General features: G+C 37.0%; 2 protein-coding genes across 2 annotated transcripts; one reads left to right on the top strand and one right to left on the bottom strand.

The window, feature by feature from the left end:
* Window positions 1-816: 816 nt before the first annotated feature.
* LOC143585545 (GDSL esterase/lipase At4g10955-like) lies at window positions 817-3,805 on the bottom strand. The gene is made up of 3 exons (XM_077067304.1): window positions 3,788-3,805; window positions 2,899-2,982; window positions 817-1,957 (listed from the first exon to the last, which is right to left on the bottom strand). Exons 1-3 carry the CDS (start codon window positions 3,796-3,798, stop codon window positions 991-993), a joined length of 1,062 nt encoding a protein of 353 aa, XP_076923419.1. The 5' UTR covers window positions 3,799-3,805; the 3' UTR covers window positions 817-990.
* A 3,167-nt stretch (window positions 3,806-6,972) lies between these two features.
* Window positions 6,973-7,763, top strand: LOC143585546 (uncharacterized; the record flags this gene model as incomplete). The annotated part of the gene is made up of 2 exons (XM_077067305.1): window positions 6,973-7,215; window positions 7,318-7,763. Coding segments are annotated over exons 1-2 (689 nt in total), but the record flags the coding sequence as incomplete, so codon positions are not given.
* Window positions 7,764-14,548: the final 6,785 nt, after the last annotated feature.

Raw genomic sequence — 14,548 nt, 5'->3', positions numbered from 1 at the left:
GTTGACTAAGCTGGTCTGGTTTATAACCTGAACCGATTTGAGCCCATTAACTAGTTTGTACACGTTATTTTAACATATGTATTACTAATTTCATAATATATTTTTTAGGATTCTTACCACTCTCAAGTAAGGATTTGACTAACTATTAATGAAAAGCCACAACTACAATTATATTTAAAGGAGCTTAGGCGTAGTGACATCAACATGAGATTGAGAAAAAATGTGTAGGTTTAGAAGTCGTATTAGTGAGTGTGTTTGTAGGTTCAAAATTGTATTCGAATAAATCAAGATTTGATAAGAACTCGAAAGAAAGCGAACGAGTTTAGATTTCTAGAACTTGTGGTTAAAGACTTTTTCACAATTCCAATATCTATGAAGCCATAGCCGTTTATATTCACTGCTAGCGCACGAGTTGTGGATGCTCTTATTTGCATAATGTTTGTAAGGTTGTTTTTCCTTTGCTTTCCATTAGTTTTTCTTTTACTCTTTTTTAAATTAATTATATGTTTGTTTTCCTGCCAAATTCAGTTTTAGTATTTTGTGTGTGCTTCAATCTACACATGCTGAAATATTTAGCTTGATTAGAACATGTTACAGTTACTCCCTAGGTCACAAGACAAAATTAAAATAACTAATTTGCTTGTCATCAAAGTGCCATTTTTACAAAGATATAATATAACCACACCATGCCAATGTCTCCTAAAAATGTAAAAGAACTTATAATTTGCTAGAATGAAGAAATTTAAACAATGTTATCTTCATATATGATGGTTATTTAAGCAATCGGATTTTCGAGTTTCAATAAATCATTTCATTTAACATGAAACCTGTTAATGATCCTAAGCTCCTAACAACCGTACAAATAGCGATAAGTAGTTACAAAGTCAAACAAATAATCAGACTTTTAATTACTAAAGCTTAACAATGTTTGACCTCAGAAGTCAAAAAGACAAAGAAGTCAACACAAATGTAGCAATTTTAACCATCCGGTCAACTATAGACTCTAGTCTCCAAATGCTGATCACACCTCCACCATTGATGAAGTCCATGAGCATCCTTAAAGTCAACTGCAGGAGTCAAATTAACGGTCAAATTCGCAGAAGGAAGAAGATGCAGCGGTTCATGAGATTCTTTCCCAATTGCACTCAAGAAAACACCCGAAATCGAATGCTGTGTTGCCAAGCGTTCAATCCCGCCCGCTCCAATCTCATCCATCTTTTTCCGGTGTTCAAAATACCCGATATACTCCGAACAAATATGATCCATCGGGTTCACGCATAAACACGGGACCCACCCAGCCAATGCAAGAAACGAATCTTCCGCCATGTTTCGTTGCTGGTTTGCATTCTTGAGCTTTGCAGCAACAGCAAGTCCCGCAGTGAGAAAACTGCTAGCGATCCGGATCCCGTGTTTGATATTCGGGTCTTTAATATTTTCAAGCGGTGCGGAGAAAAACGGTGGGTTAAAAAGATACGAGTCTAAAAAGATCCCGGTTTTTGCCATTCTTTTTCCTGCAAGTAATGCCATGGCCGATCCTAACGAATGACCTGTCAACCAAATGTTTGACTTTGAATTTGATGTTTGACTTGCAACCAGGTTTTTAACAGCTTGCATCGCGATCTCAAACCGTGTAGTTTGATGCAGCCCATTTTTAATAATGTGGATGTCGAGTTCTAGGTCCCGAGTGAATGCATTGCCTCTTATCAATGTGCCACGGAAAGCAATGACATAAGATGGGGTGTGTTGTGAAGGCGGGTGCTTGGATTTGTAGATAGCACCGAAGATACATGAATCGGCGTCGTCTATGAGTTGACTATGTAAGTCAAACTGGAAGAAGTTCCACCATGGAGGAGCAAGTGCTTCTGATGCTTGGCGGTTTTCTTGGCGGTCCCGCTCTAAGATGTATACCCCTTGAACCAAACATGCTGCAACGGACCTTCGGTGGTCTGGATTGGTCCTATTGTCATTTGAAATTTAGACTACTTTGATTTGTTTAAAATCTGTAAATTATGGTGGGTTCATAAACATGTCAAAATGAAAACTTTCTGAGGGTCGAAATAAGTTACTGAGTGTGCATGAGTCGTTTTTGGGCTCAAACCAAATATATATGGTTTTTGGGTTTTTCAAAACCATTCAGTTTCGGTTTTACCCTTTAGGCTTGAAAACTCTGATCCGGGGAAAAAACAAATATAATCATTTGGACTGGAAACTTCAAGCGGTAACTTTTTTGTAAATTGAAAATTAATTGATAAAAGAACTACACATTTGGGATGAAACTTTTGGGCTACACAAATTTCTTATAATTTACTTAAAATCGGTTATTACGGTTACGGTTTGGTTAATTTGGTTCGATTCGGTTTTTTGTGTTTTTGATTAATTTGGTTCGATTCGGTTTTTTGTGTTTCTGGTTAATTGGTTGACAAAAAACAAAAACCGATCTAAAAAAACACATAAAACCAAACCACCAGTGTTTCATTGGGTTCGGTTTTTCAGTTTTCGGTCGAAACCGAAAATCAGTTTTTTAAAAAAACATAAAGCCAAATCGTCAGATTATTATTGGGTTCGGTTATTTCGGTTCAATTACGTCGGCTATTCCGTTAAAGGTAAAACTATGTTATTACAATAATAATCTGTTTTCTTGAAGTTTAGGAAGTTGTATGCATTAAAAGTACACTGTGGTGACCAATCCGCTTCGTTGATGGCTTAGTTTTGTTATGTTACCAATTTGACCCGTTATAGACTCATAGATAAAAACATGACTAACAACGAAACAGATGGAAAACAACATTTTTTTATTAGCAACATGCATAGCATACCAAAAAAGGCTATGCAAATGGTAAAAACTGTATCATGATTTGAACAATGATCTATTAATATACAGAAGGCAAAAGGCATTACCAGTCAATGCTAGTCAGATGTGTGGGCCCTGAAAGTTCAAAACTTTCCCTTTCTGAATATATGTCATTCTGATTCTCAATCTTACTGAAAGTTAACAAGAAGTACAAAACAAATAAACATATGTTAACCAAATCAAAAATTCAAAATGCATTTTCGTTAAAGTCAGATCACAATCAAGCAGCTAATAATGATTAATAAATCTATCTAATTCTACAATATAAAAACAAATCAGCAGCACACAAAGACATCTATCAAAGATCTATTTCCCGCAAATGGAAACAATTTGAACTCCAAACATTGTAAACAGTGTTGCAAAAATCGTTATTAATCGGAGACTTGTCGGTAGTCGGGGAGTTTCGTATTGACGTTTTACTAATCAATGATATTAGTCGGTAGTTGGTCAAACTCAGTCAAAAATCGGCTCAAATCCGTCAAAAATCGGGCCTTTTTGTACTTTTTTTTATTATTGAAAGACAATCACACGTTGATTTTCTCATGGATTTGTTATGTTATGTTTAAAGTATTTATGTGAACATTAATATTTAATTTTTCAAAAGTGTATATATAAAAAATCCAATCCGATTTAATTGCTATTGAGTACCCCACCGCCCAACTAGCGAGTTGTACAACAAGGATTGTAATGTACAGCACAGAAATGCATTGGACCAAACCAATTTTGAAACCATAACATAAAAATTTTTCAATTTGACAAACAAATTATAATTGCGTAATTTGTAATAACTGCAAAATTGAGATCGTTCAGAAAAGTATTCAATTTGTCATCAAATTTCGGTCTGAGAAGTGAGAATCCAACAATATATAGCAACCAAAACAAGTAATTCGTGTTTATATATAATATAAAAGAGATCAAATAAAAATCAAAATGTACCTGAGACTCATCGGGAAGAAGATCTGGATGCCGTATGGATCTCCGATCGGTGAAAACTAGAAGACGGTTTTTGAAATCAATAATATTATTATTAATATTATTGGTGAAAGAATAACTCCCTCCTGGCTTTTTTTGTTGGGACTTTCTACAAGCAACATGATGGTGTGTTACGTCATCTATGGTTCCTTTTTTCTAAACATTTAGGTGCTGTTTGTTTTTTCAGAGGTAAAACATCTGCAGTCTGCGGACCATATCTGCAGGCATCTGCAACAGAAGAGGTGGACCAAATATCTGCAGTCTGTAAGAAGAAGACTGTTTGTTTTGTAATGTCTACCTAAAATAAACTAAAATTTATTATAATTAATGGATGGCAATGAGCAAATCATGGAGACTTTTTCAAAAAGTATTACTCCTTGATCTACTTGCTCCTATATCATCATCATTAACAATACAATGAGATCTACTTGCTCCTATATCATCATCATTAACAATACAATGAAAACTTTTTCACAGATTAATCACCAAAACAATGGAAATAAATCAATAATAAAGCCAGATTTCATCAGATCTTCCAATAATACCCTTAATCAATAGTCCCATCTTCTTCAATTCAACAAACCAACAACTGGTACCGTCAATCAGCTAACCGAATTCACCTATCTTAATAGAATCTGTTACGATCACATCTAACATAATGAGAGGGAGAGAGAGAGAGAGCGGTGGTGGAGGAATGGAGGCGCCAGCGGTGGAGGAGTGGAGGCGGCAGCGGTGGAAGAGTGGAGGCGGAGGCGGAGGCGGAAGTTAGGGTTGGAGATGGAGAGAGAAGGAGCGGTGGTGGCGTGATGACGGTTGGGACAGCGGCGGTGGCGTGACCGGCGCGGTGGCGGTGGTTCGGGAGGTGCGGGTGGCAGTGGTTATGGAGGAAGAGAGGTTGATGGTTGGAGGGGGAAGAAGAGACTAGGGTTAGAGGTTTAAGTGTCTGATGTAAAAGAAAGAAGGATAGAAGAGGTTAGAAGTTAATGGTCCATCACTTCTAGGAAAAGAGGACGTGCAGATGTTTTTTAATGAAAGGTCTTCCGAAAAACAAACGCACTGCAAAGCCCAATGTCTGCGCGCCCTCTTCTCAGTGCAGACAAAAGATGTGGAAAAGTGCTTTTGAAGAAAAACAAACACCACCTTAGTTATTTATATTTAACTAGGTTTAGTAGTTGGAAGTTTTAAGATATGTTTGGCAAAGAGCTTTTAGAAGCTTTTAAAAGTTTCAAGCTTTAAGATTTTAAGAAAAAACTCATATTTAATAAAAAACTTTGTTTGTTTGAAGTAGCTTTAAGCTTTTAGATTGGTAGAAAAAGCTCCATGTTTGAACGCTAGTATTGGTAGCGTTTGGGAAAAAGCTAGCTGCAAGCTTTTACATTTGAATTTACATGTTTGGTACTTGAATTTATATCAACTTTTGTTAATTTATATAAAAGTTACACAATCAACCCCTATTCAAAACTAACTACCCCACGACTTTTTTAGGAGCCATAACTTTTTCATACGTTAATTATTTTTTAAACAAATTACATCATAAAAACGAGAATTTTATTCTCTTTAATCTGAGTATGATATTATTATACTTCTTTACCTTTAAAAAATGAGCATACTACGTGATTATCGGTTAGGATCGGTAAAAAGTCGAGTCAGGTGAGCTCGAGTCATGTGTAAGACCAAATTAGGAGTTGAGTAAGATGAACTTGAGTCATGTGTAAGACCAAATTAAGGTCAGAACGAGTCGATACAAAAAGGATTAAATTAGTTCAATTCGTGTCGGTACGCTTTTGAGTCGAAAGGGATTAGGTCAGAACATGTTTCAAATTAGAACAGTGCATGTTCAGAAAGGGATTCATATCAAAATATGTTGGTTTAAAAAATTATCTATTTGAAATTATTGTATATTTTAGCTTTGTTCCTTGATTTTCGACATCATTTACAAGCTTACTGCTTTTCCATGAATCACACGTCTACATTCAGGTTATGTATGCACCGTCATTAGGTGAATCATGTACCGACACTGATTATGCGGTTGATGTTAGGTTGTGCGCCCATTCTGCAGCATCACGCGGGCACCCAACTAGTTTTATTAAAAGCTTCTGCTACTCTGCCAAACACTTTAAAAAGCTACAGCTAACAGCTACCAGCTTCCAGCTTTCAGCTTCCAACCTTCAGCTATCAGCTAGTTTTGCCAAACATACCCTAAGTGTAAATGAAGGAAGTGGTAATGGTTTGTCCCACATAGGTTTAGGAACAAAAGGATGAATGGTTTATAAGGTGGAATCCTTACACCCATTTGAATTCTTTGTGACATGTTTTACCACAAGTTCTACGCGCGCGCAGGGGGGCAAATTTGGGTTTCTGGACTAGAAATTCATCGAACTCGTGCATGTCCGCGGGACACGAATGCAATAATCATTAAGAGAATGATTATGATTTGCAGTTTTATAATCTGCACTAATGGCCATTATGGCTTTTGTATGGCTATATAAACAGGACCAGTCTTCCTATTGCAGCAACGATATTATTTCCGACTTCGTTTCAGGCAAGTGTCCGAGTTCGGCAGAGCACCGATTCTGTTTCGAACTGGAGTACCCTGGGAACAGACCGAGAATCTGTTTAAGGGAATTGTGTTAAACACAAGCCCGGTTACTGTGTTGATTGTTTCGTTTATTTCTGTTGATTATTAATACAAGATTTCCAACAAACTTAAACAGATTACTTATTATTATTCTTGTATTTTCGTTTCAGAATGGAATCCCAACCCATGAACGCTGTTGTTTCTGCCATCGTGACTACCGCTGTTGCTGTCACAACCGGTTTGGTTGCTCCGCTGTCGAGTGCAGTCACGTCTCATGCTGAGAAACCGGAGAAGTTCACCGGTGTGAATTTCAAACAGTAGCAACAAAAGATGTTCTTTTATTTGACCACTTTGAACCTCGCGAGGTTCTTGCCTGAAACCGTTCCTCATGTTGATGAAGGGGCAACGGATGCGCTGTTGGTGAGCGCGGTTCACGCTTGGAATCATTCGGATTTCTTGTGCCGGAACTATGTCTTGAATGGCATGGTTGATGCACTTTATAATGTGTATTGTAAGGCCAAGACTGCCAAAGAATAATGGGAGTCATTGGACCGCAAATACAAAACCGAAGATGCCGGGTACTAAGAAATTTGTGGTGGCTAAATTCTTGGACTTTAAACTGATAGACTCAAAAACTGTTATGAGTCAAGTCCAATATTTACAAGTTGTTCTTCATGATATTCATGCGGAAGGGATGTCTCTTAGTGAGACATTCCAAGTTGCTTGTATCATCGAAAAGCTACCACCAAGTTGGGTCGATTTCAAGAACTATCTCAAGCATAAGCGAAAGGAGATGACCATTGAAGATCTTGTTGTTCGTCTTCGTATTGAAGAAGACAATAAAATTGCTCTAAAAAGAATTGACGGTCCCGGAACAACAAAGGCCAATGTTGTTGAACATGGCCAATCTTCAAAGGGTAAAAATGGTGGAAAGAAAAATCATGGGAAAGGCTTCAACCTTGGTCCTAAGGGGGGAGTTGGGAAAAAAAAGAAGTTCCAAGGAACTTGCTACAATTGTGGAAAGCAAGGCCATAGGGCCAATGAGTGCAAGCTTCCGAAGAAAGAAAATGCTCGACAAGTTAACATGGTTCGTGAGGTTGAGAACCTTGTTGCGGTGGTCACGGACCTCTCGATTATGGTCACCGAAGTTAACTTGGTTGGGCAAAATAACAAATATTGGTGGGTTGATAAGGGGGCTACCCGTCATGTGTGTTTTGACAAAGGTCTCTTTAGCACTTTCAAAGAGGTGACTAATGGAGAAAAGATGTTTATGGGAAACTCCGCTACGGCCGAAGTCAAAGGTGAGGGGAATGTGGTTTTGAAGATGACTTCGGGAAAGAAACTTACTTTGTCAAATGTGTTGTATGTTCCCGAAATTCGTAAGAATCTTGTGTCGGGGTGGCAGTTGAACAAGTTTGGGTTCAAAATGGTGATTGAGTGTGATAAGGTCGTGTTGACCAAAAATGGTGTGTATGTTGGTAAGGGCTATGCCCTTAATGGTATGTTCAAGTTGAATGTAACCGTGTTTAACAATATGAATGAGAATGCTACTAGTTCTGCTTATATGCTTGAGTTTTCTAATGTTTGGCATGGTAGACTAGGTCATGTTAATTTTAATTCCATTTGACATTTGATTAAACTTAAATGCATACCAACATTCGATATCGACTCAAATAATAAATGTGAAACTTGCGTCGAAGCAAAACAAACGAGATCGTCTTTCAAAAAGATTGAACGATTTACCGAACCCCTCGAGATGATTCACACTGATGTGTGTAATCTAAAAGCAATTCCTACTCGTGGTGGGAACAAGTACTTCACAGCGTTCATTGATGATAGTACAAGATATTGCTATGTTTACTTACTTATGAGTAAGGACGAGGCTATTGATAAGTTTATCTTATATAAAGCCGAAGTTGAGAATCAACTAAATCGAAAAATTAAAAGAGTGAGGAGTGACCGAGGAGGTGAATATGTTTCACCTTTTATTGACTTGTGTGAAAAAGAAGGAATCATACATGAAGTCACGCCTCCTTACTCCCCTCAATCAAATGGCATAGCGGAACGTAAGAACCGAACCTTGAAAGAAATGATGAATGCCATGATGATAAGTTCTGGGGTAAGCCCGGACATGTGGGGGGGAAGCAATCTTATCGGCTAATTATATCTTAAACATGATACCGAATAAGAAGAAAGATTTAACTCCATATGAGTTGTGGACGAGAATTAAACCACCATATAAATACTTGCAAGTGTGGGGGTGCCTAGCCAAGGTAGTGGTGACTCCACCAAAACGCCTACTAATAGGACCCAAAACCGTGGATTGTGTATTTATAGGATATACCCTTCCCGGTGGTGCATATCGATTTCTTGTGCATGATTCCAAGAATCCCGGAATAAACAATGGCACTATAATAGAATCAAAGGATTCATCATGGTTTGAATATAAGTTCTCATGTTTGGATAAAGGAAAACCGAGCTATTCTAGACCGGTTGAGGAAAGTATTCAAAACGAAAGTACTTGAGATGAACCTCGGGAACAATCTGAGATAGAGGAGGTTGAAATCAGAAAAAATAAACGGCAAAGGACTGAAAAAACCTTTGGCCCTGATTTCCTTACCTACATGGTAGAAGAGGAACCTCAAACGTATCAACAAGCGGTGAATTCCGCTGAAGGATCTTAGTGGAGGGAGGCCATTAAATGTGAGATAGATTCTATTTTACAAAATCATACTTGGGAACTAGTGGATCTTCCTCAATGGTGTAAACCACTAGGATATCGATGGATCTTCAAGAAGAAGATGAAACCTGATGGCACCATTGATAAGTATAAGGCAAGGTTGGTGATCAAAGGATATAAACAACGAGAAGGTTTAGATTACTTTGATACATATTCTCCGGTTACGCGAATAACATCTATAAGGTTGGTGCTTGCCATTACCGCCATTAGAAACTTGGAAGTTCACCAAATGGATGTAAAAACGGCTTTCTTGAATGGAAATCTAGATGAAGAGATTTACATGGAACAACCCGAAGGCTTCATAGCCGTTGGGCAAGAAAAGAAAGTATGTAAACTTGTGAAATCCTTGTATGGATTGAAACAAGTTCCTAAACAATGCCACCAAAAGTTTGATCATGTCATGCTTGATGTTGGGTTCAAAATCAATGAATGTGACAAATGTGTATACGTGAAAGACACATATGATGGATATGTCATTTTGTGTTTATACGTAGATGATATGCTCATTGCTGGAAGTGATGACAAAATCATAATGTCCACAAAGAACATGCTAAAAGCAAGATTTAACATGAAGGACATGGGTTTGACGGATGTGATTTTGGGAGTTAAAATCATACGAACCCATAATGGACTTGTTTTAAGTCAATCACATTACGTGAGCAAAATTCTTGCGAAGTTTAATGCTAATGACTCTAATGTAGCTAGAACTCCCATTGACACGAGTCAACATCTAGCTAAGAATAGAGGTGAACCCGTTAACCAGTTGGAATACTCAAGAATTATTGGCAGCTTGATGTATCTTATGAGTTGCACTAGACCCGACTTAGCATATTCTGTGAGCAAGCTAAGTAGATACACAAGCAACCCAAGTTCAAGTCATTGGAACTGTGTGATTTGGTTGCTTCGGTACCTAAGATACACTAGAGAATACGGGTTACATTATAACAGATATCCTGCAGTTGTCGAAGGACATTGTGATGCAAATTGGATATCTGACACGAATGATTCCAGAGCAACAAGTGGGTATGTATTCACGCTTGGAGGTGCTGCTATATCGTGGAAATCGTCTAAACAAACAGTTATAGCTAGATCCACGATGGAATCAGAATTCATCGCCCTAGATAAAGCGGGCGAAGAGGCAGAATGGTTACATCAATTTGTTGAGGATATACCAAGATGGCCTAAGCCGGCATCGGCCATCTGTATACATTGTGATAGCCAATCGGTAATTGGCAGAGCTCATAGCACAATGTATAATGGTAAGAATAGACATATTAGACGTCGACATAATACGGTATGACAACTAATATCTACTGGAATTATCACTGTTGACTACGTGAAGTCAAAGGATAATATTGCAGATCCGCTAACAAAAGGCCTAAGTAGAGAGTTAGTTCAGAAGTCGTCCATGGGAATGGGACTGAAGCCCTTGAAAAATTAAAGTTCATGCGAAGGAAACCTAACTCAACAGACTGGAGATCCCAAGAGTTGAGTTCAATAGGAAAACCTACTTGTATGAATTAGTGCGGTCACTGTGGGGGGTGGGGGGGATAACCCTACAATTTTTAAGAGGGAGTTTACCACATGGCAAGGTAACCTTCCTAGTCCATTCCTAAAAGTGACAAGTGTGAGGCTAAGCATATGGTTTTTAATGATTCGACCAAGGTAGTCATACATGGTGAATCACCTATGTGAGAGAGAAGTGGGGTCGCTTCGAAGGGTGTTGTTGGGCACAACACTTAATAGCTCTTGCAGAACCAAGCACATGTTCATGACCATAACGAACATAACTATGATGACTTGACTTTGTCAGGGAGAGTCTTGTGTGAAGTGTATTTTCGTCTACACAAACGGTAGACGAGTTCAAAGACATCACTGTCTACTCAGAGCCAGTGGGCTAAGTATGCTTCATAAGCAAAGGTTCAAATGATAATACCTACCTATTGTATGCAAGATTCAACTGTTGAAATCTAATCGGAATAATGTTGTTGTTTCGACCTCCATTCATGTGGGGGATTGTTGGAAGTTTTAAGTGTGAATGAAGGATGTGGTAATGGTTTGTCCCACATCGGTTTGGGAACAAAAGGATGAATGGTTTATAAGGTGGAATCCTTACACCCATTTGAATTCTTTGTGACATGTTTTACCACAAGTACTACGCGCGCGCAGGGGGGGTGCAAATTTGGGTTTCTGGACTAGAAATTCATCGAACTCGTGCGTGCCCGCACGTCACGCGGACACGAATGCAACTTCGAAAACCCGAGCCCGCGTGAGATGATTTTTTGAATTTATTTTTGAAATTCAAAACTGGTCTAGTCAATATAATTAATAATCATTAAGAGAATGATTATGATTTGCAGTTTTATAATCTGCACTAATGGCCATTATTTGATATTATTATTTAATGGTCATTAACAAATATTGATTGCTTAGTGTAATTGTATGGCTTTTGTATGGTTGTATAAACAGGACCAGTCTTCATTTGTAAACACACCAAAATTCACAACACACTTCATCTTCTTCCTATTGCAGCAACGATATTATTTCCGACTTCATTTCAGGCAAGTGTCCGAGTCTGGCAGAGCACCGATTCTGTTTCGAACCGGAGTACCCTGGGAACAGACCGAGAATCTGTTTAAGGGAATTGTGTTAAACACAAGCCCGGTTACTGTGTTGATTGTTTCGTTTATTTTCGTTTATTTCTGTTGATTATTAATACAAGATTTCCAACAATTTTGTACCCGTTGAGTTGTAATGGTGTATTGACATGCATTCGGTTGGTATGTGCGATAAAACCCGACTGTTACGGCAGTGGATTAATCGAATTTCTTTGAAGACGGTTACGTTTGTTACGGTATTATGGTCGGTCATTCCGAACGTAATGGCGGCGAGTCAACACGATCTCGCTCGGTGTTTGTAACATTTCTTACGGTACCAGAATCAAAACAAAAGGTTTACATATTTACAAAATAAATAAGAAGACATTAAAATAATTAAAAATAACTATCCAACGACGGGCCCTGATATTTATCTTGTGTTATAGTTATTTTCCACTAATAATACACGGTCATGTCATTTACACTCTAAACTATCACAAAACACCTTGAACCAAGGTATCACTCCTCTTAAATACTCTTTAACCCATTTTTTACAAATAATTTACAAAAGGTTATTGATGATTAGGCATGATATACTGAGGGCCCACAAACCACTAGAATTTCCAACTCAAATACGTACATTTCATCAGGCGCTGGTACCCAATTTTGGGTACCACAATTGTGGTTAAACAACATGTGGCAGTGTTCCCTCTTTAGGGTGTCATACCCATAAGAGGGTATTTGAAGTTTATGGGTGTTGCTAAATAGAATGCTGACTATTCTTAAGCACTTGAAAAGGTGATCTTCTTTGATCTTTCTACTAGTAGTATATATGTTCTTGGGTTTTAAGCTCTAGGTTCTCTTCATGTTTAAATGGGTTTTGGAGACATGGATATGGTAGTATATGTCCTTGGGACCAATTTGGGGCATCCATTGGTTTACATCACTATAATTGATGTTTCTTATGTTAGGGTTGATTAATTTGGTTTTCAAATAAGAAAGATAATTGCATGTAAGTGTTTAGGTCGAGTTTAGGAATAACTTTTATGCTTAGAACTATAAAATGTGATTACACGGCGTACGTCTATATTTTTAACTAGTAAAAATTATATAAAACTAGCCATGGTCAATGTTTTTTGTGTACATTTTTACAAATTTAGAATCAAATGGGCTGTATTGTATGAAAATTTGTGAATATAACTTCAAAAATTAACAAAGAGATTTTTAATATAAATGTTGTTTTAAGCATTAACTAATTGGTCAGGTTGGTTCATAATCACCATTAAAACTTAAAAGTGTTTTTAACATCTAGCTAAATTGCCTTTAAATTGACCAAATTCCAACAAATTAGTTTTTACTATCCAATGATAGTAACAAACTCCCATAAGTTAATCTGATTATTGAACTTCGATTGGGAGGTGATCAAACTTAAATTGGTTATTCATATAACAGTGAGTCGTAATCATGTTAATATGATCAAACAAAGGTCATAACAAGACTAAAATAGATACCATTATAAGAGTTTTAAGTTATTAGAATGTATATTGTTAAGTTTTTTATTACATCTTGATATCACTAGGCTAAAAGCCATTCCGTTATTGTTAAATTAAAAAGTTCATATGGACCAACTATTTGTGAAACTTTGATATAAGAAGCATAATCATGAGGAATTCTAGGTCCAAATCTATGATGAGGATGTCAGGGGAGGAAAGTTAAAGCTTGTAATCTTCGTATATGGCTAATGCAATTACACAGTTTGTGAAAAATGTTACTGTTGATCAGTTCTTCATGTAAGTAATATAAAACAAGATATATATATATATATATTAAACCTATAAACCTGCTAGAGCATGGAAAATAGTAAACGCAACAGAGTATGAGATAGTTGACATGTTTGTCATCTTGGTCGAGTTCCCCTTTAGGATATATAGTTAATATTTATCTCTCTATATATACACCCAAGGGGAAACCCTTTATTAGTTAATTATAGGTAATATGGCTCATCAACAATTACCAGACTAATATATAATAAGATATATTATAATATAAATGATTATAATGGTCAAAATCTATGATGAGTATGTCGGGGGAGGAAAGTTAAGGCGTGTAATCTTCGTATATGGCGAAGGCAATTACACAGTTTGTGAAAAGGGTTACACGTCAAAATGTGGTTTGTATTAAAGTTTTTGAAAATAATAAAAAGTTTTTGATAATAATGTATAGTAGCTACAAGCTAAGCTATATTAACATGCAACATCAATTTATGGGAAAAATAACACAAGAATATGACTTTATGAGGGCGTATAGGTTGAGTAGGTTACAAAGGCAATGAATAGTAGAGTCTTTATCTACGACTACATTATACTAAACCCCCAACCACCCACCCCACCCCACCCCAAGAAGTCATGAATGCATGATGCATGCGTCTTGTATTTATTGGTACACGTGTTAAGGTGTTGGATTCATAAACATAAACAATATAAACTAAAGAAAATGAATGGAAATTACAAATGTATTTGGTCAGCTAAAGATTGGAAAAGATGGAAAGTTTTTCATATCCCATCAATTAAGGATTCCAACTTTTAACGATTTCTTAGTATCCCAATGGATAGTTTAAAAAAGAGTCATGCTAAACGTATCCCTACTGGTTGCTTGTTATATTTCTTTTTGGAAAAATCAACTTTCATATTTACCCCTTAAAATTATATAATTACCAAATTAGCACAAAATTAAGGATTTCATATTTTTTTTACAAGTCGCGTGTTTTTTTATGATTTCGGGTTTAGGGTTTAGTGTTCGGGCTTAGGGTT

Source organism: Bidens hawaiensis, unplaced genomic scaffold (assembly GCF_021521415.1).
Source record: "Bidens hawaiensis isolate Kalapana, Puna unplaced genomic scaffold, B.hawaiensis_p1.1 tig00033879_1, whole genome shotgun sequence".
NCBI lineage: Eukaryota > Viridiplantae > Streptophyta > Magnoliopsida > Asterales > Asteraceae > Bidens > Bidens hawaiensis.
The sequence above is the reverse complement of the archived record's forward strand: the minus strand, read 5'-3'. Positions and strand labels throughout refer to the sequence as shown.

What these genes read in the sequence shown, in the direction of transcription:
- LOC143585545 (XM_077067304.1), bottom strand. An exon ending in CATCTGACTAGCATTGACTG is followed by an intron (nt 1,958 to 2,898) that starts GTAATGCCTTTT and finishes AAATGACAATAG; the next exon opens with GACCAATCCAGACCACCGAA.